The 25,799-nt window shown below is 44.0% G+C and overlaps 1 protein-coding gene across 1 annotated transcript in view; it reads left to right on the top strand.

Annotated features, from left to right (window-relative positions):
* The window catches only part of CASQ2 (calsequestrin 2), a 61,737-nt gene that overhangs the window by 8,751 nt on the left and 27,187 nt on the right, over nt 1-25,799 (top strand). Inside the window, exons 2-5 of the mRNA XM_024764899.1 lie at nt 12,367-12,451; nt 15,656-15,756; nt 17,223-17,334; nt 24,508-24,581. Of these exons, the coding sequence (XP_024620667.1) occupies nt 12,367-12,451; nt 15,656-15,756; nt 17,223-17,334; nt 24,508-24,581 (372 nt within the window). The remainder of the gene's footprint in view (nt 1-12,366; nt 12,452-15,655; nt 15,757-17,222; nt 17,335-24,507; nt 24,582-25,799) is intronic.

Below are 25,799 nucleotides of genomic sequence, written 5' to 3'. Positions count from 1 at the left end.
GGGAGGAAAAGCATCTATTTGGTTGCCATGGCACACTTCCCTTTTCTCCATAAGAGATGACAAAAATCTGACAACCCTGGGAGTATATGAATATGGGATACTAACGTGTTAGCATGTTTAACAGAAAAGTACGGGGAAGCTGCTCAGAGAACACTGGTGAGTGTTCTATAACGTGGAACTAAGTCTTGTGAACACCCAAATAGAAATATTCATTCTTTCATTTATTTGTCAAATATTCATGCACTGCTTACTTAGAAAATGCAGATGACATGGTCCCTGGTCGCTAAGGAGTTGGTCTTCTTTTGTTGATGATGAGAACTCACTTCCTTTAGGTCTATGCTTAAGTGTCATCTCATGAAAGAAGTCATCTTGACCACCTATATAAATCACACTCTCCAAGCACCCCCTTATCCCTTCAACCTTACTTTATTCTTCTCCATAGCCCTTGGCTGACATAGTGCATATTGCTCTACACTGCTGTAGAGTGTAAAACCCACAGAGACAAGGACTTTGTTCTCTTCATTGCTGTACTCCAGCACCTAGATCAGTGTCTGATTCACAGTGGGCTCTCAACGGTGTTTGCTGAATGAATGTTAAATGAACAGATGAGGATGGAGGGGTATGGAAATGGCACTTATTATGAACTTACCATAAAACATGTCCAATATGGGTGCTTTGCATATGTCATTCTGTTGAATTCTTACAACGTATTCTCACATTATGTACAAAGAAGTGATTCCATAGAGTTGAGTAGAAATTGCCCCAAGTCACAAAGCTATAAAATGGCACAGCATGAAGCAGGATTTGAACCCACGTCTACTTGTTTCCAAACATCATGTTCCTTCCACTACACCAAGGAACTGGGATTGCTGAATTGGATCGCTTCCTGTTTGTAAGCAGTGCCAACTTACAAAAGGACAAGTGTCTCTAGTTTGAATTCTGGATTTTCACCCACACTTAAGCAGTGTTTAATTTCACAACTGGACTATGTGTTGAACTGAAGTGACTGGTGTGAGTAGAGGGACTAATGCTTAGCACCACCTACTTGGTATTTAATAAATGTTGGGTGGGTAGGTAGAAGGATGGATGGAGAGAAAAGAAAAAAGCATGGAATTACAGATTCATTGCCTACATTGGAACTATATTTCTCTGTGATATCTTTTAAAAATTAAATCCGTTTTTAAAAAAGAATTGAGTGGAAATGTGAAAAATTAAACTGAATCTGTCAGATTCAGGGAACTGTTTGTCATCCCTGCTTAATCCTGCTGAAATATGGGTAAAACAGATTTTTTTTTTAACCATGGGACTCTCAGTCCAAAATACATACACAGTATGGGCAGAAACCTCTGGGCTCTCTAAGGCTGATGCTGCCTTCAAACCTATTCAGCACTGGTAAATGTCCCAGTGGTTGCATTTCCAAACCTCAAGAGAGGAAGGCAAAATGAAATTTTGGGAGGCAAGTGAATCCACAGATGGGATGATGTGGGAACACTGGACAGAGAATCGCAAGACACACAGGATTCAGGTATTTCTTCCAACTGTTCACTGCCCAGGGATGGGATTCTCCAAATTTGCACCTGCTGCACTCGGAAAACTCAGATGAGGTCAGGCTTATTTTGTTTTGGCTTTGGGACTAAATCCTCGTGTAGAGCCAGTGCTCTCAGAAGATGAGTGCCCAGGCTCACTCTTCAGTTGCACTTCTCCTTAGAGCCCACGTGCCACTGAACTGTTGGGTGCGTGTTTGCTCTGCACTTCTCAGTAATAAAACTAGAGCCTGGGGTGAGATGGTGAAAAGACAAGAAGTGCTATGGTAAGAGTGTGGATTGAGTTGATTGCAGTTAAATGTTCTCTTCCATACACAGAGTTAATACGGAAATAGAGATTTTACAAAATGGCAAATACCGTGTTGATTCAGAAGCTTTTAGACCATTGGAACCTTCTTTTCTCACTCCTCCCACCCGCAAAAGCCCTCGATAATATTCAAGCCCAAATAGGATATCTAGTCATCGTATCCTTGAGGCAGACCTCCTCCCAAAGTTATAAATTTCTAAATGGAGATAGGAGAGACCACAAAAGTCACTGTGATAAAAGTATTATAAGGATAATTGTAGTGTAAAGTAGCAAAATAGAAACAAACAAAATCTGTTTCAGGATCACAAGATTTTTCTTTCAAAGCAGCAGCCCTATTGCAGTTTGAGCTTCACTGGTTGGTGTGGAGTATTTTTGCATAATTATCAGCTCAGCCTTAGCGTCTAAATTGACTTGTTCCAAAGAATCTGAAAAAGGATATATATACATAATATATATATGTTATATATATTATATATCATATACCTGTACAACTGAATCACTTTGCTGTACACCTGAAACTAATACAACACTGTAAATCAATTCTACTTCAATTAAAAAAAATAAAATGTATTGCAAAAAAAAAAAAAAAAAGACTTGTTCTATTAAAAAAGCCAGTCCCCACAAAGTACTGCATCTGTCCAATGAAGCCTCTGAGGTTCCCTCTTCTGTAGACTGAATGTGGTTTGATCCAGATAAGCCATTTCTGTTTGGAAAGACATGCAGGAACATGGCCAGAGCACCATCTTGCCATGCAATGGGCTGGGCAGGCCAGAGCCACTTCTCAGTGCCCAGACAGCCTGTTCCAGGAGCGCCCACCTGCTGCCCGGTGCCCCAAGCCAGGCAGAGCTCTCCTCACCATCTGCCGTGTGCTGGGCAGGGAGACGGACCAGCAGATACTCCTTCACACACTCACCTGCCTCTACCTTACACTGCCCTGGCTCAGCACCCCAAGCCATTCCTTAGCCTGGCCACACACACCCAGCTTCCCTGTGAAGGAACTGAGAGCATTTCCTGAACCCGAAGGAAAGAGTGAATACAACCCATAAACAGCAGCCCACACCATGGCCCAGCAATGCAAGAAGCATACACTTAGGAGGGAGACCCCGTGGGTCTGAGTCCTTACACTGTCCAGACAGTTGGCAGGTCACTGAGTTGCTCAAGGCTGAGCCCCTTCCTTTGTAAAAGAGAGATCACCAACCCCTTGTCCCAGGGTTCCTCTGAAGAGAAAAGAGGGGTGTGCGTAAAGTGAACGGCCCACGTCTGGTGCTCAGGAAAGGACTATTCTCGAATGTATTGTGTATGTGAAAGTACATTGAAAACTAACTCTCAGGTTAGTTATACGTGGCATTTGTTGTCATTAGCAGATGTTATCAAAATAAACACTAGTCAGACATTTCGTAAAGTTCAGTCAAGCAGCAGCAGCTTTCTCTTCTGCTTTTTAATGTGCGCTATGGGGGAGATGCAGCAAAGAGGCCTGTCTGCCATCATTTTACATTTAGAAGGGCTCTCCCAGCGGCAGCCTCCGTCCTTCCCTCTGATTTCTTTTTCTTTTTTTTGAGGAAGTGCACCAACCTATGGAAAGTCTCGTTAGAAAAGGGATAGTCTCTCTCTGGCTGCAGGAACGCGGTGGATAATGTGTGGGACTCTTCCCAGGAAGGGGGTTACCAAGGGGTGTCGGCATTTGGGCTACCAGACTGCATTTTCACAGGCTCTCGGGAACAGAACTCTGCTGGGAAAAAATTGGAAAAGGGCACGGCCTCACCCCCATGTCAGTCAAATCCATTTTCCCCCCAAAATCCCATTGCAATAATATTTTTAGTATGAAAAACAGAAAACAAAAAAAACCCCTGGACTCCAGGAACAGCCTCCCTCAGTCAGTCATTTTGGACATTACAAAATGCTACCCAGGGAGATCGTGTTTATATGTTAGAGACAGTTGTAAGGCGGTGGTTCTCAGGGTGTGGACCCAGGACCCGCAGATTGAGCATCTCCTGAGACCTAGTCAGACATACACACTCGTAGGTCCCATCCCAGGCCTGCCGAATTAGGAATTCTGGGTTGGACCCAGCTTCCCTCCAGGTAATGCTGACGCGGGCTCAGATTCAAGAACCACCGGCTTGGGTAATGAGGTTGCCCTATAGTGAATTTATAGGGAACAAACATTCATAAGCACTTGCATACATGTTACTCCTGCAAGAATTAGATCTCGCATTTTCAGATTAGAAAATTGAAATCAGAGAAGTTGTGACCTGCCCAGAGTCTCATACCTGATAAGTGGCAGAGCCAGGATTCGGGCCCAGGTCCCTCTGAGGCCCAGATGAAGGGAATGTAATGTAATGGATGAAAGCTTGGGCCCTGGAGCCAGGGTGTCAGGGTTGGAATCCCAGCTGTGTCACTTAAACGCTGTGTGGCTCTGGGCAAGTTGGTTAACCTCTCTGTGCCTCTATTTCCTCATCTCAAACTTCTACTTCATGTGGCTTTCGTGAAGATCCCATAAGATAATTCATGTAAGGTGCTGGAGCAGTATCTGGCATAAAGCAAGCACTCAATAGGCGCTATTTTTATTGTTCCTGTTATACTGCTTCTCAATGTGGTGGAGTGGAAAGAACACATAGCACTGACCTCTGGGTCTTTTCCTTGGCCTTGACCAAGGTGATAGCCCCAAAGTGCTAATAAAAACAATCAACAGCCTCCCTTTCCCTCAAGGCTCTTTTAGAAGCCTCCCAGTCCAGCCCCAAGAGGCCCCAATGTTCACTTGAATCTCGTAGAATAGCTGTTCCATTCCCTTGCCTGCCTCTAGCGTGGACACATCATGTGCCAACCCCCCAGCTATACATAGCCCGGGCCTCATCTGAGGGCGGTGGAAAGTGACAGATTACCGGAGCTAAACGTCAGCTCTCCGGTTTCAAGGGAGGACACAAACAGTAGTTGAATTGCTTGACGTGGGGCCAGATGGTATCAGGGACAGTGGGTGAAAAGAGCTGTTTGGCTCTTGGCTTACATGGAAAGACCAGGGTTGCAGCCAGGGTATTTTTAATGACTGGCCTGAGGGACATGCACTTGGAGCAAAGATCTGTGACATTTCCCCCCAAATTTCTCAGCCCTTGATTTTTTTTTTTCAGATTCTTGACCCTGCAGAAAGTAACCCCGCCTCAGCTCCCTTTAATAAGTAAACACTCCTTTGTCTCTGCTACCGCATGCCTCCCCAGCTTCCTCTGACCATGAAACAAATCAGTCTTTCTCCTCCAGGAAGACCATTCTTGGGAAGTGGTACAAATGTATCTTTCTTCCTGTCCGTCCTTGGTTTAGGGCTGAGATGTCTCACAAAGGGACTGGACTTGGAGGGACACACATAGACAGAGAGGGCATCTTGCCTGTCCTGTCCTCTGAGGCCAAAGGGAACGTGTCCCCTGGCGCTGCTGTGTTAGTATCCCCTTCCCTTCGTGGCAAACTTTTTGACCAAGTGATCCACATCTGCTCTAATGTGTGCTTGCCACCCACTCGTCGGCCACACTCTCACTGCTTTGGCTTCTGTCCCAGCTCCTCGCTAAAGGTCACCCACGTCTTACCATCCTGGAAGGAGAGACCTCACAGTGGTCCCATCTCCGTGACTCCCCGCAACGCTTGATCTGAACACCTGCTCGTTGTCAAGCTTCTCATGACTTTGGAGTCACGAGACCGTGTTCCTTGGTCTCCTACTTCTCCCACAGACCTCTCGGCCTCCACACAGCCTCCTTCTCTCCCCTCCTACAAGGCGGCCAGTCCTGGACCCTGTGGTTTTTCTCGTACACTCTCCTCGCTCCTTCACCCCTCACTTGCACAGTGCCTTCAGGAACTCTCCCCCAAGCTCCAGGTTGGCACCTCCAGCTCTTGGCTGGATTTCCATGGCCGTGAACTCATTGCATCTAAATCCAAGCCGAGAAGCTGGCTCGTGGTTCTGGCATGCCCTCCCGACATCTGTTTGCCCTTCACTCTGTTCCCTAGCTGGAGACCCTGAAATCATCTTGCCTCCTTCTCTCCTTGGTTCCCCGCAGCTTCTCCAAGGTCATGAAATAGTTACCAGGTCTGAATGATTCTCAATCTCTAACATTACCTCACAAGTTACTTCATGTGCCACCTTAGCTGGAGACCAGTCTTCCCCCACTCGGTCTCCCAACTGGTCACCTTCGCTTCTACTCTCCTTTCTATCTGTCTGGTCTACGCCCTTAGATCAACCCTCTCCGAACTCGAATTAGCCATATTGTTCTTCTACTCAAACATCTCCCAAATCGGAACCGCTAGTCCTAATATTCCAAGTCCTATGTGCTCTTTTTCTAACATGCCTTAAATACACTAGGCCTTTCAGCTCCCCTGAGAAGCCCTCTGCTCGAGGACAGAAGCCTCTTCTCTTACACTCACGCTATGCATCTGCCCCTCCAAACCTTCACCTATTTATGCTGCTTTTTCATCCTTGGATGTCTTTGCTGCTCTCCTCTGCCTATCCAGACACTCCTCCTCTTTCAAGGTCTAGTTGGTCTCCCCTCTTTCTTCCATTCATTTATTTAATAAACTAATATTTTTGAGCTCTCCTCTGCTCAGGTACTGTACTGGGTGCTGGAGATAGTATATGGAGAAAAGCAGACAGGGACATGGAGCTTACAGGCTCACACGTGGATAGTTGATAGACAAATGATCGTATAAGTGAATGTGTACTTACAAACTGAGAAAGGGCTGTGAAGGGAAAGCACAGGGCGCTGTGGACAAGTGTAGAAAGGGCACCCAATTCAGACTGGGAGTCAGGAAATGCCTTTTGAGCAACTGACATTTATGTGCAGAGTTCAAGGAGAAATAGGAGTTGGCAAAGAGTGGAGGGAAAGATCTTTTAGGAAGAGGGAAGGGCATGCACAGAAGCAGAGCATGTTGAGTGTCTTTGTGTGAATACAACCAGGCATCCCTGTGGGCAGCTGCGGCCCATGTCTTGGTCTAGGACATGGGAGCTGAACGAGGTGATCCTGTGCAAAGACCTCCTGATTCAGGAAAGAATTTGCTGTTTTGAGCAGCCGAAGACGAGTGTGTTAAGTAAGAGGCAGAGTGGCCCCAAATGAGGCCGGAGAGGCAGGCAGGCCAAACCGTGCAGGGCCTTGCTGGCTATGTTAGGGATTTTGGATTTCATCTTGAGTGCATAGAAATTAAATCTATACTCCTTATCATAGCTTATGAAGCTCTGTATGATTTGACCTCCCTGCCCACGAGCTCTCTTGCTCTGTCTCCATGGCCCTTATTTTCTGTCCTAGTCCTTTAACACTTACCAGCTAATTATTCATTAGCTTCCTCCCTAATGAAATCACAAGGTCCTTGACTCTGGAACGTGTCTTACACTTTTGTTTAGCATGGAACCTTGATCACGGTAGGCCCTCAATTAATAATTATTGTTCTTTTTCCATCCCAATATGTTAAGCTTTGGTATTTCTGAATTAGTACAAGGTTCAGAACCCTATCCAGCTGTCAGGATAGTAAGAAGAAAATATAACACTTATTAAGCACTTACTGCATGCCAAAAACTGTGTCAAGAACTTTACACATTATCTCATTTAATCTTCAAAACAGCCTTATGAAATACATATTGGTATTGTCCATATTTTACAGAAGAGTGAGCACTTATGACCAAGTCAGGAATCCAGGTCTCTGATGCCAAGCTGTGTACTCTTAACCAATAGGATTCCTGGGTCATTTATTCATTTAAAGCTGAGATCTATTTCTATCACATCATTACAGAGGTAACAATGGTACAATAAATACCTATACAATGCAAAATTTAAAAAGAGAAAGGATAGGGGGCTTCCCTGGTGGCACAGTGGTTGAGAATCCGCCTGCCAATGCAGGGGACATGGGTTCGAGCCCTGGCCCCGGAAGATCCCACATGCCGCGGAGCAACTAAGCCCGGGTGCCACAACTACTGAGCCTGCACTCTAGAGCCTGCGAACCACAACTACTGAAGCCCACATGCCTGGAGTCCGTGCTCCACAACAAGAGAAGCCACCACAGTGAGAAGCCCGTGAGCCACAGCAAAGAGTAGTCCCTGCTCGCTGCAACTAGAGAAAGCCCATGCACAACGAAGAAGACCCAATGCAGCCAAAAAATAATAAATAAATAAATTTTTTTTTTAAAAAAGAGAAAGGACGTACTATGAATATCCACATTTTTACTACTGAGTTATGCATATTATTTAGTATAACTTTTTTAATCTAAAGTTATTTTTGTACTCAAAAGAATCAGCAATGGTCAAAGCAAATCCTAAAGTTCTTGGAAAGAATGAGCACTGCACCAATGCCCAGCGGCTGCATGTACCAACGGATGAGACAGCCCCATTCTCTAGGATGGACGAGAGGCAAGACCATCTGAGAAGTAACCAACCAACCAACCAACCAACCAAACAGACAAAGCCAGCAGGGGAAAGATTATAAGTCAACAGGAGAAAACTGGAGTCCGATCTGAAAAGAGTGTTCCAGTTTTCTGGGAATTTAGGAAACATATTGACTCTATCTTTTCTCCTCCTCATGGTTGTAAATTTTAATCACTGTAATTGGTAACAATTTCCTCTTCGCCCTTTGGCTCAAAAGCCTCTTAAACTTTTGAAGTACTTGGGCCAGTCCGTTCATTCATCCAAAGTATGTTGAGTGTCTCTGAGGAACTATATGAGATACAAAAGAAGCACAAAATGGGTTTTTTCTCCTTAGGGAGGAAAGATGCACAATACAGAACCCTAATGATTGCAAAATAAGAGCCAGAGTGCTGTGTCCCTGTAATGGGCTATTGGAATTCACAAAAAGGAGGTTGGACTCAAAGATGAGTCTGGAGCTGGGCTTTGCAGCCAAGGCCAGGCTGGCAGCAACTGGAGTGAGCCCAGTGGGATTGTGGTGCAAGAGAATGGAGAATGGAAACTATGAGCTGGAAATCTAGGACCAGAGCAAAAGTGGAGATGAAGCCAAGTGGGAGAGGCAGACAGTGTCTGGCCAGCCCCATCAACCCAGCAGGGGTTCTTGGTCCTGGAGAGAATGGTCATGGTAGGAGTCAGCCCAGAAGTTCCCAGTCTTTCACCACAGCCCTTCTCCCCCATCCATCTCACTGCTCTCTCTTGGGTGGTTGCCAGTCCTGGCCACCCTTGACCTAGGCCCAAGAAGGGTGCTTGCTAGGGCTGATGGAAGTGATGACGGAGCTCAAGTGGGCAGGCTTTGGGCCTAATCGTCGTGGGAGGCGAGAGTGACAGGACGCTGCAGGGATTGTGTGTAAGGGTACCAAGGAGAAGGTGGGCAGGTGTCAGCTAGCACAGGTTCCTGGACAATCTGTGACTGCCAGCTCTGTCTATCCATCCGTGCCTAGGATGATAATTGGCTGTGCTTAGACAGAAAAGCAGAAAAACAGAACTGAGTTTGCCTGAGCTAGCACCTTCCACTCATATATCTTCAAATGTCACATATAAATACCAATAAGGTAATGAGAAGGGCATGCTTTACAAGCCTAGGAAAGGCACACATTGGCATCTACCTAAGAAACCAATAAAATGTGGTGATGTATGTCTAGAAGAGGTCAGAGTTAAATTCTCTGTTTAATTCTCAGTTAATCTCTAATATTCTTACTATTATTAATATTTCTCTCCTACACTTAAGATGAAGTGGCCAACAGGGCTAAGCATGGCCCGTGGGTCACAGCTGGAAAATATTATGCCACAGCACTTTTGGATGAACTGACAAGCATTTATAGCAGTTTTCCAGAGTGTGGTATGGGATCTGTGGCATCAGAATCATGGGGCTTGGTAGTGTGGTTTATGAAAATGTAGATACTTGAGCTCCACCCCAGCTCTATTCTCTACTTTCCGGTGCTGAAGCCCAGGAAGGCCCACTTTAACCAGTGCTCCAGGTGATTCTTAGGTTTAAGAACCACTGTTAGAGGCTCATGCTTTAGGAGTTGGGAAACTTACTAATATCACAAAGCCATCAGGTCTCATCATCATTAATTTTTAATGATAGAAAGGGAGCATTTAAGTTAATGTTTTGATAGCACTAAATAGGACAGAGTGGCTTACATTGAAAACCAGAAAACTCATTCAAAAATAACCTTTTCTAATAAATTGAATGCGATAGACTAAAGCCAAGTGACTTCGCAGAAAGACCTGTTTAAGCATTACAGGGACGCTCAAGATGAGTCATAATCTAAACACTGATGATATCTTTCATCCTAAGCCTTTCCTAGTCTCAGTCAAAATCTAAGAAAGAAGAGAAAACCACCTGAGGGGTGCCTTAGAGGAACTTAAAACTCTAAAACTTTTAGGGAGTTCCCTGGAAGGCTAGTGGTTAGGACTCAGCACTTTCACTGTCATGGCCCAGGTTCAATCCCTGGTCAGGGAACTAAGATCCTGAAAGCCATGGGAAACAAAACAAAACAAACAAACAAAAAAAACTCTAAAACTTTTAGGAAAAAATTAGAAAAAAATTTCAGCATACGGGATTAGGCAAAGAGTTCTTAGACTTAACACCAAAAGCACAATCCATAAATGGAAAAACTGATAAATATGACTTCATCAAAATTAAAAACTTTGTTCTGTGAAAGACCCTATTAGGAGGATGAAAAGATAAGCTACAGAGTCGGAGAAAATATTTGTAAACCACATATCCAACAAAGGACTAATATTTAAAGAGCTTTCAAAACTCAACTACCAAAAATAATCTATTTGGAAAATAGACAAGAGATGTGAACAGGTATTTCATGGAGGACAGCATACCGATGGCAAATAAGTTCATCATCATTAGCCTTAGGGAAATGCATTAAAACGCTAATGAGATATCACCACACATCTATTAGAAGAGCTAAAATAAAAATTAGCGACAACACCAAATGTTGGTAAGGATGCAGAAGAACGATCTCTCATCACTACATTGCTGTTGGGAATGTAAAGTGTTACAGCCACTCAGGAAAACAATCAGCAGTTTCTTTAAAAACTACGCAACTATGATCCAACCCAGCAATTTCTCTCCTGAGTATTTATCGTAAAGAAATTAATACTAACCTTCACACAAAAAACTGTACATGAATGTTTATAGCAGATTTATTCATAATAGCCCAAAACTTGAAACAGCCCAGATGTCCTCCAATGGGTGAATAATTGAAGAAACTGTGGTACCTCCGTACCACGGAAATACTGCTCAGTAATACAAAAGAATGATCTATTAATATACACAAGAATCTGGATGAATCTCCAGAGCAATATGATGAGTAAAAAAAGACCAACCCAGGGGGCTTCCCTGGTGGCACTTGAAAAAAAAAAAAAAAAAAAAGACCAACCCAAAAGGTTACATATTATATGATTCAACTTATATAACATTCTTGAAATGAAAAGAAATGGGGAACAGATTAGTGGTTGCCAAGGGTTAGGGAAGGGATGAAGGTGGATGTGACTATAAAAGGACGACATGAGGGATCCTCTTGGTTATGTTCTGCATCTTTACTATATAAGTGCCAATATCCAGTTTTGATATTGTACTATAGTTTTCCAAGACGTTACTTTGGAGCAAACCGGGTAAAATGTACGAGGGATCTCTCTGTATTATTTCTTACAACTGCATGTTAATCTACAATTATTTTTTTTAAACTGTAAATAAAGAAATGTAATATTAGTATTACATGACCTTTTTGGTAGCTTCTCCACTCTATTCTATTTTAAGCTTCCATTCAGCCAGATGGCAGGAATTAGATCTCAGGCAACTGAGGGTCTCCCTACTTCCTTATATCTAAGTTTCAGGGAGCTTAACACTATGCCAGTCTTGTGCTTGGTGTCATCATCTAGGCTGGTGTCCACCCAGAGTAGTTTACAGCCATCTGTCCACCTGACACTGTTGTATCCTCTTCACCTTTGGGGGCTATACTTCCACCCAGGTACTCTGATAGTTCTTCCTCTCAACTGGAAGCAGGAAAACTTCAGAGGCTGCCTCTGGTCTTTTTACCAGATACACTCAATGGGCGCTCTTACTCCTCAAGCCCACGGGGTGGAGGGACTTGAGGATTATCTTGGGTACTGGGGTCACAGGTTTCCTTTGTCCTAAGGTCCCTCAGCCTATCTGGCATCTTTTGAGACCCCACCGAACCCAAGGTTCATTTGGTAGCTGCGATGGGCTCCAGGCCCCATGTTAGGTATCTGTGGGTATCTAGTACTTTTTGCTTCCCTTCTGATCCCGCGGTCTCCCAATTCAAATTTTATCTACCCTGAGGGCAGAGAAGGGTGTGCGACAAGGTCTTCCAAATCTTATATCTTAGATCTGGTCCTTACACTTTTCTCTCCTTCCTTCTCAGAATTCTACTGAATCATCCTTCTCCTGAGGGCATAAGCATAGAACCCCTACATTGAAGCTTGAACTGGTCACAGAGTAACAGGAAGTATGGAGGAAAATCCTCTTGTCAACATATCAAAATAGTATCCCGTGGTATTTTCTACAGTCTTTCTGATCTTGATTCACTTACTCTCCTACTTGTCTCTCCCTTCAGCTTGTGGCCCAAGTCCTGGAACATAAAGATATAGGCTTTGTGATGGTGGATGCCAAGAAAGAAGCCAAGCTTGCCAAGAAACTGGGTAAGTGTGATTTTCTTTGAGATATATCATGAAGAAACAAATGTGTCTTGCAAAAAAAAAAAGTATGGTCATTTTTTCTTGCATGATAACTAGACTATTTTTGAATAAATTTAAAATGATCCTGCATACCTTAGTCTTGGCTTGGGGAAGAGTCTCACAAAAGTAAATACAGGTCTGAATTAAATAATTTCACATCAGTCATCTAATATATCTTTGTATCAGTACAAGGAAGAGGGTTTCTTCCTGGAGAAATGGACACTAAAGATGAGAGGCCCGCGTACCGCAAAAAAAAAAAAAAAAAGATTCAAACCTTTATTTCCAGCTTCTAGATCATGTTAAAAGGCTAGCTTCTCGATGGCGGATGGGAAGTATAAATTAGGAGTTTGGAAGTAACATATACACACTACTATAAATAAAATAGATAAACAACAAGGACCTACTGTATAGCACAGGGAACTATACTCAATATTCTGTAATAACCTATATGGGAAAAGAATCTAAAAAAACCAAATATATAAGCATGTATAACTGAATCACTTTGCTGTACATATGAAACTAACACAAAATTGTAAATCAACTATACGTCAATTTTTTTTTAAAAAGCCTAACCTCTCTGTCTCACTGACATGGTGATCTCTTTGAGGGAGATCAAATCTCTTTTTCCAACACCTATTATTTCCTGACCTCTTGGCTGAAGCAGCCAACAAAGAATGTCATTAATAGTAGTGACTCTAGGGTCCCAGTGGTTTCTAAATTTAAGTCCAAAGCCCAGCTGGGCATTGTCACCAAGGATGAAAGGGAGGATTTAGATGAGGTATGGTTAAGCAAGGGACTGCACAGTGCAAGTTGTAATCTCTTGTGTCAATATGTCACGGTTAAGTGCAAGCGCGCTTTAAGATTCTTACATCTCTAATCCCAAGGAGAGAGAATATAGGTTACTCCGCTGGGTTGAAACACCTCCAGATGTGTACTGCCCATTTCACTTTTTCTGCATGACCAGTGAAGGATGGCTATTAAAAGAGAGCAGGAGGTTATAAAACAGGATCTTTGAAGAAAGGTTAATTGGATTTGGAGTAGTAAGCACAGGATAAAAAAGATTAGTGGTGGTTCAGTAAATACCTTCAGGCACACGAAAGTGCATTATCTTAGAGAATTTCAAACAACTGTTTTCTATTTTATTTTCAAGAATAGCTTTTTTAAAGAAAGATTTAAATTGTAAGAAACAATATTTTAAAAAAAAGAAACAATATTTAGGGTTAGCTACAAGGAAGAACTCATGACTATAAAATAATAATGAATTATTAAGAATGCCTGGGGTATCTCTTTCCCTGGAGATAAATTAAGAAGATTTTCTCCCTTGAGCAGGGGAACAAAGCATGTTCAACTCTTTCCCTAGTCAAAAGCAAGTTTTTTTTTTTTTTTTTTCTGCGGTGCGTGGGCCTCTCACTGTTGTGACCTCTCCCATTGCGGAGCACAGGCTCCGGACGCGCAGGCTCAGTGGCCATGGCTCACGGACCCAGCCGCTCTGCAGCATCCTCCCGGACCGGGGCACGAACCCGTGTGCCCTGCATCGGTAGGCGGACTCTCAACCACTAGCGCCACCAGGGAAGCCCTCCCTTCCCAGTGTTTTAATGAGAAGTTGAATTTGGGAGAATTTCCAGTAAATTTAGTTAGAGGAAAAAGCTGGTGTTCCAGAAATCTAAAAATTTAGGGAGGACAAGCTGGGTAAATATTCATAAGAATGGACTGGTGGATATCCTCCCCATGGAGGATGTGATGGGGGTTTAAATGTCTAAATGAACCTCTAAATGAAATGGGGCGGGTTCTTTCTGACTCTTCGATCCTCGGAGTTTACAGGACAGTTGTATTTTGTGAACCTGCTCCTTGATCTCCATCCCCATTTCCATGTGCCTGAGTTTGGTCTCTGGACTGGTGCAACAACCTCCTAACTGGTTTCACTCAGAGAAAAATCTAACAGCAGGACACTGGCTGAGGTTCCCCATGGCACCCTTTGTGATCAGTCACTGCCTGCTTCAGGGATACCTGGCCCATTGCTCCTTTAGATTTACAAATGGTGCTCCATGGTGTGCCACGGGTTCTTCAGAAGTGCCCTGGGACACGGTGGGCAGCCTCCCTTTCCTAGAGGTTCTGCAGAAGAGTTCATCTGGAGAAGGCATCCTTCAGCTAATCCGAGAGTTTGAAAACAATTAATCTATGGAATTAAGGATGCCATGCCGTTGGACTTAAGGCCAGCCTCAGCTATTTAGCATTCCTGGGGGCAAATGCAGTTCTCCAGCAAGCATCTGTGAAAGTACACAGCATTACGCTGAGAGTGATGGAGGGTAGGAAAGAAGATGCAGAACCTGCCCTTGCAGCGTTATCAGCAGACGGGGAAAAGATGCGCAGAATTCAGCTACAATAGAAAAGCAAGCTGTTCATTCTGGCTGCAAACATTTATGGGGAGCCCAGTGTGTCCAGACTCCATTCAAGGCACTGGATCCCAAGAGGACAGCAGCCCTATCCTTATAGAGGGCTCGCTCTTATAGTGAATACCTCTAAATGGAGCTGAGAGCAGATCCATAACGGCAAGGGAGATTGGAGCAGCCTTCTCTGGAAAAATGGGTCGTAAGCTGAGACCCAAAGGAGTTGACCGAGATGGGCAAGGGGGTGGTGGTGGTGGTGAAGGTCACTCTAGGCCCAAGGAGAACATCTGTGCAGAGAATCATGCGCTGTGATTTTTCCTTCATGTCCCCTTTCACAGCAGCTCTTGGGCAAAAAGCCGAGGGAGTTGCACAGGGATGAGGATTGCAGTTCTCAAGGGAGCACGGGTCCACCCAAGGGAGGATATAAAGGATAGGGCTGGCACTAGGTTGTGGAAGGGCTTGAATGCCAGGCTAAAAAGCCAGGTCGGCAGTGGGCATGAAAACTTTTTGATAAGAAGAATGGGGTCAGCAATACTTTTGGAAAATTAAAGCAGTGGTGGAATGGAGATTAGATTTTTGGTTCTTGACTAGTTCATTTTGAGTTTCCACTCTGGGAGCCCTTCAGAGGTATGGCTGCAAGGGAACTGATCCTAGGGTTCATTCTAGTTCCATTGAGCCTGACCCCATATCACCCAGGTACTCTGAGCCAGACTGTGGCCAATAGGATGGTTCTTCCTACATTGGAATGACTTTATTTGGGGAACTCTTTGTTTTTTTTTAGGTTTTGATGAAGAAGGAAGTCTGTATGTTCTTAAGGGTGATCGCACAATTGAGTTTGATGGCGAGTTTGCCGCTGATGTCTTGGTGGAGTTTCTCTTGGACGTAAGCATTTATGCACAGCGGCCCTGCATGGCACTGTTTGGGTTCAAATACAGGGGGAAGTAAAAGCCCAAAGTAGGAACAGAGAAGGTGAATAACCTGACCTGGTCTAAGAAAGATATCTCAAGCTTCACAAAAACTAAATCATGCCTATATCACGGCAATACGTCTACTGGGAAGCTGGCCCTTCAATCACCTCAGAAACTATTTTATTAGCGACCAGAGGGTCACAAATCGGGACTGTGTAGTAGTAAGATGTTAATTCTCTTAGCAATTATACACAAACATCCCCAGAATCCCCTTGGCTTTGTTCCAGGGCTTCTGAAGAAAAGTGTAGGAGAGAGAGTTGGATAGTACCTGGAAGATGGGGTAGGGAGAGGGGTAACAGTCTGCTGAGTGACCCCTCAGGCAGGTTGAAAAGAGGCAGGGCTAATGAGACACCCAATATCACACTCCCTCTCAGCCATGGAGGTCCAACACCCTGGGGTCTACGTGCTCAGGCAAACAGAGCAACAAACTTTATAAAAATATTCTTCCATAGATAAACTCACACTTTCAATAACAGCTGTGAAGTCAAGTTCTTTTGAACACAGGTGCCTGTGTAGATAAAGAACATCCATAATGATGATTCCTTATCTACCAGCTGGAATACAGTGGCCTATTGCCTTTTCCCCACTGCCTCAGAAACCCAGAGAGAGGGTCGGAAGTAAGTTGGAGGTTACTTCCTACAAAAAAGTGCACATAGGCTCTGCTTGGCCCTCTCGCTAACCCATACCTTATAAGCCCTCAAAAATGCTGAGGGAGGCAACAGGATAACTGTGGGCCCAATGGCCCTGCTCTGGCTCTGTCAACCAGGAGGGGGCTTTTAGATGCAAGTACCTTAAAGAATAAGCAGCGTCATTGACCCACACAAATGGAAGACCAGGGCGAGGGCAGATTTTAGGCTTGATCAGTCAGGGCTGTAGCTCCATTTTTCTCTGTAAATCACAGATAATGCACTTTTCGGCGTGTTGGCTTTGTCCTCAGGCTGACTATTCTCAAGGTGGTTATAAGATAGCCAGAAGCAGGAGCTGATATATCACATTTCCTCATTCATATCCACTGAGTGGGGGGAAAAATCCAGCCTCCCATTGCTCTCTTAAAAGGAAAGTAGAACTTTCCCCAGGCCTTCAGTCTTATCTACCCTGGAGATTCATTGGCCAGAATTGGGTCACATGCCATTCCTGAATCAATAACTGGCAAGAGAAATGGAGTTGCCCCCAGACCGATCAGCCTACCCCTTGAGGTAAGGTCAGTTCCTCTAAGAAAAGAACTGTGCTCACGGGGGAAGGTGGGATGGCCATTGAAGCACCAGGACCTAGTCCACAACTTCCCTCCAAAGCCCTCTATACATGTTCCTGATTTCCCCTCTGGGGAGGGAAAAGTTCTCTTATTTGAACAGCTTTTGTGTCATGTGTGTGGCATTCCAGCTCATTGAAGACCCCGTGGAGATCATCAACAGCAAACTGGAAGTCCAAGCCTTTGAGCGCATTGAGGACCATATCAAACTCATCGGCTTTTTCAAGAGTGAGGACTCAGAGTGTAAGTTGTCTGTCAGCCCCAGCCTGTCACTCTAAAGGCTCTTTTCCCAACAAGGTGTGTTAGATTATCCAGAAAGAAGATGAGCCATTAGCACATCACATGCTAGGTAGAATAGAGGGAGAATCTTCCTTGCACCCTATGGAATGGGACAAATGAGCAGAAATTATGCAAAACAGGCAGAGGAGCTGAAAGAACATTAAGGTTGGGTCTTGTTTGCTGACCTTGAAGGGGGCCGAGTATTTGACAGAAGAGAGAAAAGCCCTTCCTCCACCTTTTCCACCTGCCCACCAACCCGTGGGATTCTCTCCCCAGATGGGGCAGAGAGTGGGCTGTCTCCCTGACATCGGCAGCTCCTGTGGTCAGCAGTTGGAGAGCTTCTCAGTTACTTGGACAGCATTAGAGGAAAATCTGGGTAGGGATGGGCTTGGGAGCTACAGCACAATGTGGAAGACTGCTGGCCAACCCCCCTTGACCACCAAGGCTGCCTGCAACGGCACAGCCACGCCCTTTGGTACACTCCCTTTGAAAGCTTTGTGGCCAGCTTTGGGGTGGGCAGAGGAACATATCAGACATCACCACAACCCACGCAGGGATGATCGGCGTAGCGAGTGGGAGTCAGGAAGAGTCAGGAAGAGAAGGAACCAGGAAGGCCAACTACTTGAGGACACTTTTTTAAACTGCTTTGGCAACAAGGGCCCTATATGACTTAAAGCTTTTTCTGGTGTCTTGAGCCTTGGAGAGAGGGACAGTGTTAGAAGGAGTGGGCATAACTATGAAAGAGAATCTGGTAGCATTCGTACGTGTGGGAGGTGCAAATAAGGGCTGCTCGTGACTATTTCTGGAAACTTCAAAATATTTTGAAATTATTTGTAAAGCCGTTTCTGTACCCCATCGGCCAACTGGCATCCTTAGTCGTCTCATCAACAACCCACCTATTTTCTCTCTCTCATGACACAACTGTCTTCTCATTTACTACATAAAAGCCTCTATTCACCCTCCTTAAGGGTGTGTTTGAGGGAAGGAGCCTAGCCAGGGAGTTTCAACCAAGTTCTTTAGGTGACTTTATTTGAATTTTCACATTCCTATATAGATGCTGACTACTCTGGGGTGCTTCTCCTGACCCCTTCTCTACTTTCTCCTCTTTATTTCACTTCCTTCTATTTCCCTTACTCTTTTTCTGCCTTCCCCGAGCCCCTCAATTGTTTCTATCCATTTCCATCCTTCTGTTTCTCTCTCTTCCTCCATTAAGCTCAGGATAGCATATAGGGAGGGAGACGAGGCCAAGGTTGGGATAAGAAACACATCTTCCAGGGAACTCCCTGGTGGTTCAGTTATTAGAACTCTGCGCTCTCACTGCCGAGGGCCAGGATTCGATCCCTGGTGTGGGAACTAAGATCCCACAGGCCGCACGGTGTGGCAACAAAACAAAACAAAACACATCTTCCAGTTTATACCTTCCCCCACTCTAAATGAATGAGAATAATAGCTCCATTTAACTAACATATATCCTACGCCAGGGCCCATGCAAGGAGCTTTCTGTAGACGCCTTAGTTTCATTCTCACAACTAGCCTGTAAGGCAGTTACCATCATTATCAGCATTTTAATGATGAGGAAATGAAGGAACAGAAAGGTTGAGTGAACTCACCCAGTATCACACAGCTAGCAAATAAATGGTAAAGCCAAGGTTTACACCCCAGACATCTGACTTTAATGCTCATACACTGAACCACTGGGCTGCACTTTCAAGACTTTACAGCTTTGTCGGGTCATGGCACACATGAAATGTGACCATGTTTGAAAGACACATAGTGGTAAACTGGAAGAGATTTACTTGGGCTTAGCAAAAAAAAAAATAAATTACCTTCTTAATATAATAATATACAAAATAATAGGAAAGATATCAAATATTACATTGTAGGAAACTACCAAGTAAAATATTTTTAGATTTTGAATGAATATCTTGTGCTTATTTCTAAGAATATAGCTTTTGATATTAGGTTTTATGCTTGAAATAGCAACATACAGTTCCTGATCAAGGTGGTTTTTTTTTTTTGTGGTATGCGGGCCTCTCACTGTTGTGGCCTCTCCCGTTGCGGAGCACAGGCTCAGCGGCCACGGCTCACGGGCCCAGCCGCTCCGCGGCATGTGGGATCTTTCCAGACCAGGGCACGAACCCGCGTCCCCTGCATCAGCAGGCAGACTCGCAACCACTGCGCCACCAGGGAAACCCCTGGTCAAGGTTTTAAATGATCTCTTTGAATTCTGGATAGTCACCCTTGACCAGAGACTTTGCTGGCACATGTGGATGGTGGCAAATGACAGGACAACATTCAATGCTCTTTCTTTGATTGATGAACCATCTTTTCTTGCCATTGAACAGAATTTAGATAATCTAATCTCTAAATTGTCCTTCAGGAATGTGAGCATTCTTTCCATCTAACAGCTATTACTTTCCTTTTCAATGACAAATGTAGTGTTAATATTTCTTATGATCATTTGAATAGATTTCAAATCCAACTGAGCTCTTTTTTTTTTTTTGCGGTACGTGGGCCTCTCGCTGTTATGGCCTCTCCCGTTGTGGAGCACAGGCTCTGGACGCGCAGGCTCAGCGGCCATGGCTCACGGGCCCAGTCGCTGCGTGGCATGTGGGATCTTCCTGGACCGGGGCACGAACCTGTGTCCCCTGCATGGGCAGGCGGACTCTCAACCACTGTGCCACCAGGGAAGCCCGGCTCTTTCATATTATATATTTCAAAATAATAATGAAGCATTTCCTTAGGAATATGCAATTATCGCTCTACTGGTCTTACACCTTTTTCTTAAGATTTAAATAATAAAATTACTAGTGAGCCATTTTAACCTCCTTTTTAAGGTTAAATTTTTGCTTTTAAACTGACAAACTTTGTCAGTACACTGTGTATTTCACACGGTCCTTGGAATTTTCAGTTAACTTCATTCAGGATCTCAGCAAGGTCCGGCATGTTTTGAGGCCAATAATTTATCCTTTGAAGAGTTTTTAACATAATTCAATTTTTCCAGTTCACCTCTTAGCTCATAAACTCTTAGTAAAATTCCCCTGGGACAGTTAGACTGCTTTAGTGTGAAACAGCAGAGACAGGTCTTCTGAACCCATTTCTTCACCTAGAGCTAAGAAGAGAAGGGGCTATCAAGATTTGGATGTTACCAGGATCACCTTTTTAATAACAATCTTATATGTGGAATTCAGACCAATAGGTAAAGTTTATATAACAAAGAATTTCTGTGAATAAGTACTGCTTGAATCTCAAGATTTTCAGAATGAACTTGACAACACAGTCTTTACACATTCTTGTCATTACAGCCTCACCATCAGTTCTGAAGCCAAAGGCCTACAGTCCTCTTTAATGAACCAATTAATTATATTAGGTCCAATTATTATTTTTGAAAGATTTTTTTTTTTTTGTGCGATATGCAGGCCTCTCACCATTGTGGCCTCTCCCGTTGCGGAGCACAGGCTCTGGACGCGCAGGCTCAGCGGCCACGGCTCACGGGCCCAGCCGCTCCGCGGCATGTGGGATCTTCCCGGACCGGGGCACGAACCCGTGTCCCCTGCATCGGCAGGCGGACTCTCAACCACTGCGCCACCAGGGAAGCCCCTGAAAGAAATATTTTTAACTTACAAAGAAAAACAATAATACATTATGAAAACTCCATCTAGAATTAGATTGGCTAATTGTTAATATTTACAGGCATTAGAAAAAAGAAAGAAGGAAGGTAGGAAGAAAGGATGGTAGGAAGGAAGGGATAAATTGAATAATTCAGAAAATTAAGAAAATCAGTTTTGTCCTCTTTAGGAATACCTAATGCCAGATTTTGTTGATAATACTGATTACGATGATTACTAACCTAATAAACAGATAGCAATCATGCATTCCATTGGTGTTAGTAGAAAAATATGAACATTACAGTAAATTAAATCAAAAGAAAAAAAACTAAATATTTTAGAGTCTCACAAACCAAAAAACTTCACTGATGATAAACAAACTTGGACTAAAGTAACAATCACACCGAGAAGATCCAGTGGGGAAGACAGGGGAGCAGACTCTCTCTAGCTGTGATGCTCGCTAGTCTTAGGCACAAAATAATTGTTATTGAAACAGAACATTTATAGAGGAGCCATTGTTTTCAAATATAATATTAACTACCGTAAAATCTGAATGGCTGTAGAAAACATCTAGAAAGATTTATCACCGAAATAATTTATGTCTATCAAGCTCCTTGTAACATACCTGTGGCCATCACACACTGGCTGAAAGCATCAGGATTCCTACTTGGCATTCCCATCACTCTGTCTGTTTCTTCTTGCCTTTCAAAAGAGGCCAGGGTCAGTGGGTGGGGAAGCTAGGAGTGGATAAAACACCCAGGGAATCAGTTGTTGAGAGTCCTATACTTCTGCTGTAGTTTGAGGGTGATTGGTCAGGAAAGTTTAATGGAACAGAAGGCATTGGCTTTGCAAATGGTCCCAAGCTTTTCTATAGAACAAGAACAATGGAGGCAATGGAGAAACTGGAAGGATTTAAAATGTAAGTAGACTGGAATAGTCTTAGCAGAAAAGGATGCCTAAGAGATTTGGTACCAGATTAGAAAGGACCTGGAAGAACTGGGAGGCTACATCTTCCAGGGAGGTTGGGCATGAAAGTCCATCTCCAGCTTGAGCGTGTAGCTATGGATGCTAGCGTTGAGCGAGCGTGACAAGAACTTCCTAGGGGAACTCAGCTGATGGTTAAGAATGCCAACCTGGGGGAAATGTGGAGCTAAAGGGTCAATACCCAGTACGGAAAACCCGGAGGGATGGGCAAGAAAGGTGAGAAAATGCTAAGACACGTCTGCAATAAGCTGGAGGTTGAAGGCTGGATGTTCAGGAGCCCATTCCAGAGGGGAATGAGGAAACAAACAAACAAAAACAGGACACGAGGGCAGGAAAAATCTAGGGAATCACATGAGATCAATAGAGCAGAAGACTAGACCGGGTTTCCTGGAAGACAGCTGTTGTTTGGGCAAGGCTGAAGGCTCAACCACAGTTTGAAGCACCAACTTGGAGAATTACCTTTCTCTACGCTTCTTCATCTTGAAAGGGATGTAGATTGGCTCCTCAAGTGAAGAAGAGAGATCTCTGGACACAGATCAGGGCCATTCTTTCTATGACGATAGGGGGTCATGGAGGTGGGGAGAGGTTCACCCGGAAGAGGGGGTCTGGGAAGAGAGGACAGAGGATTCTGATGGAGCCCACTGCTGCCTTAGAGAGACGTAAATAACAGGTATGGCTATAACCACTCCACTTTCTATACTCTCCCACTGTCTTTCTATTCATTCTCCACATCTCTCACCCATCTTCTTCCCCTCCACCTAATCCTCTATCCCAACTCTCAGGTTTTATGATATATTTTCTTTTTTTTTTGCGGTACGCGGGCCTCTCACTGCTGTGGCCTCTCCCGTTGCGGAGCGCAGGCTCCGGACGCGCAGGCTCAGCAGCCATCCTCACGGGCCCAGCCGCTCCGCGGCATGTGGGATCTTCCCGGACCGGGGCACGAACCCGTGTCCCCTGCATCGGCAGGCGGACTCTCAACCACTGCGCCACCAGGGAAGCCCTATGATATATTTTCTGATGACACAACTACTTTTATGAGGAATGAGTTTGTGTAAACGTGTATCAGTTTGTACAGCTGTTCTTGTAAATTTTTCAACCCCTGTCTCGCCTGTGTTTATTATGCTTTCCTCTATTCTAGCAGCTATCACTTGCATTGTGGTTCTTTAAGGGCCCATAACCCTCCTTGCCTGTGAGCCTTTGAGATCAGTGTCCTTGTCTTACTCGCCTTGGTGTCCCCTAAGTCAGCATGATTCTTGAAATGTTTTTCATTGAATATTAGAAAATTCTGCCTGCTCCTGGGATTCTAGCTAAAGTTTATGCCTCTGATGATTAAGAGATATGAAATTCCATGAAATGGAGAAAAAGGTAATCTTGTTAAGAATGAATCATAGGATCATTGACTCTCAGGATTATAGACTTTATGCAGAACAACCACCAACACCAACACCATTACCATCACCCTCACATATCGGACAGGAATACGAATGTCTTTACCAAACAGTAACTATCTAGGTGTAGTGAGGCACAGCATGGCCACACTCATGTGGTCTCATGCTTATCTTGACCAGTTTAGATTCAAGTTTGGGGCCAGGATCAAGCAAGGGCTTGGTTAATTTTTTTTGTTTGTTTGTTTGCATCGTATCTTAGTTGCGGCACGCAGGATCTTTGTTGTGGCACTCGGGCTCTTCGTTGTGGTGCACGGGCTTCTCTCTAGCTGTGGCGTGCAGGTTTTCTCTTCTCTAGTTGTGGCATGCAGGCTCCAGGGCATGTGGGCTCTCTAACTGCGGTGTGTGGGTTCCAGAGCGTGTGGGATCTGTAGTGTGGGGCATGAGGTCTCTAGCTGAGGTGTGCGAGCTCAGTAGTTGTGGCGAGCGAGCTTAGTTGCCCCGCGTCATGTGGGATCTTAGTCCCCTGAACAGGGATTGAACCCGTGTCCCCTACATTGCCATGTGGAGTCTTTACCACTGGACCACCAGGGAAGTCCCTGGGGTTGGTTAATTTTAAGTCATCTCTCAGGAGATCAGAATGAAAAAAGAAAACTTAAAAAGAGGGAAAGAAAAACTAGGAGTTACCCAAAGAAGTACTCCTGTTAAGAAGTTTAAAATTCTTCTGTGATGTCATTTTTGATTGAGTTGCTTTGCATACTAAGTGGGTTTTCTTCTTACTCAGTGCTCACTTATACAGCAGTACTCTTTAGAGGGCACACGTAACTAGCAGTGAGTTTGAGTGAAAAAATTTCTTTTGGTTTTTCTCTCCCTTGTCCTCTCTTTGTTTCTTCTGTTTTCTCCTTTCTGTCACCCAATTTCCTAAAACACAGAAACGTGTGATAAAGAGTTCCTCTTTTGGGTGATAGAATGCCAGTCAGTTCAAATTCCTTGGGGTTTAAAATAGTATCAAATAATTATCTATCTAAATAATGGCTACTAAATAACTATCCAATCAGAATTAATTGGTTTCCCACTTTCTCTACGTTATTTAAAAAGAGAAATTTCTGATGCAGTGTGTATCTTGAAAACGTCTCTCCCTTTTATCTTCTTCCTCTTAGATTACAAGGCTTTTGAAGAGGCAGCTGAACATTTCCAGCCGTACATCAAATTTTTTGCTACTTTCGACAAAGGGGTAAGTACCTATGAAACCCCACTTTAACCGCTTTAAAGATTGAACTTCCCACCACTTTTCTTTTGTCCACATTAACCATCCTCTATCCATTAACGCTTTCTCCAGAAGTGTTAGAAATATGGCAGTAAATATGGCAGTGAATAAGAGAAGAGTATGAAGATGATTCATTCAGAAGCTATTTAAGGGTATTTCTGAAAGCATCCAATAAAGAGAGATGAACCACTCTTTATCACCTTCAACACTAAGAATGGGAAGTGTGTGAGCCCAGAGTGTGCCAGGACACTGGTCACTGCTTCCTTTTTGTTTAGGGCCATCCTCTGCCTTCCTGGGGTTGCATACTTCCCCCTCTACTGGGTCAGGATGGGGGATGAAGTGGAGAGGAGCGCTGACCATCTGAAGACCTGGTGCTTCAGAAAGTTACTTTCATCCTCAGGAGAAGCTATTGATGTACTTGTCTGTAATTCAATGGATCTATATTTTCTGGATGTGGCAAGTTCCTTTTTAAGCCAAAGAACAGCAGAGATAGAGGGATCTTGAATCAATGGGTAATTTTTCTGGGGTCTACTAAGGTTGCAGTACTCCATTCTGGCTCCAGTTACTACTAGAATGGCTACTTATTGAGTATTTTCTGTGTGTTGGGCACAATTTGATATATTGCATCTATACTATTTCTAATCCTTTAAACAACTCTGAAAAGTAAAATACCCTGTTTCCCAGATGAGAAAAACGATTTAGAAAGGTTAAGTAGTATCCAAGGTCTCCAGCAAATCAGTAGTAGTGCTGAGATCACAATTTAGGACAATCTTTACCTAAAACTCATGCCATTTCTTCTGTACCACACCATTAAGCAGAAAACTCTGTATCTGCCCTTGAGATTCAGGGTGCACACCCACACACCCACATTCATACATCCACACAACACACACAGAACACACATACACAACACCCATGTAACCACACACAGTACACACACTCACACAACATACCAGCATAACACATACCTCCTCACACACTCACACCCACACATACATAACACTCCCAGTGCACATACATTCAAACTTACATCCACGCCCTCCTACACATACGTACCCCAACTAAAGCCCTAAATCACAACGTTTACTAGAACAAATAAATCTAGGACAAACTAAGTCCTGATCAAATCCAAGTGGTAAAAGTTGAAAGTAAAAAAGGTAAAAGTTACTCCTACTGAGGAGTAAG

The sequence above is a fragment of the Neophocaena asiaeorientalis genome, unplaced genomic scaffold, assembly GCF_003031525.2.
Source record: "Neophocaena asiaeorientalis asiaeorientalis breed wild unplaced genomic scaffold, Neophocaena_asiaeorientalis_V1.1 scaffold62, whole genome shotgun sequence".
In the NCBI taxonomy this organism is placed as follows: domain Eukaryota; kingdom Metazoa; phylum Chordata; class Mammalia; order Artiodactyla; family Phocoenidae; genus Neophocaena; species Neophocaena asiaeorientalis.
Note: the sequence above shows the minus strand (reverse complement) of the source record. Positions and strands in the feature narration are given on the sequence as shown.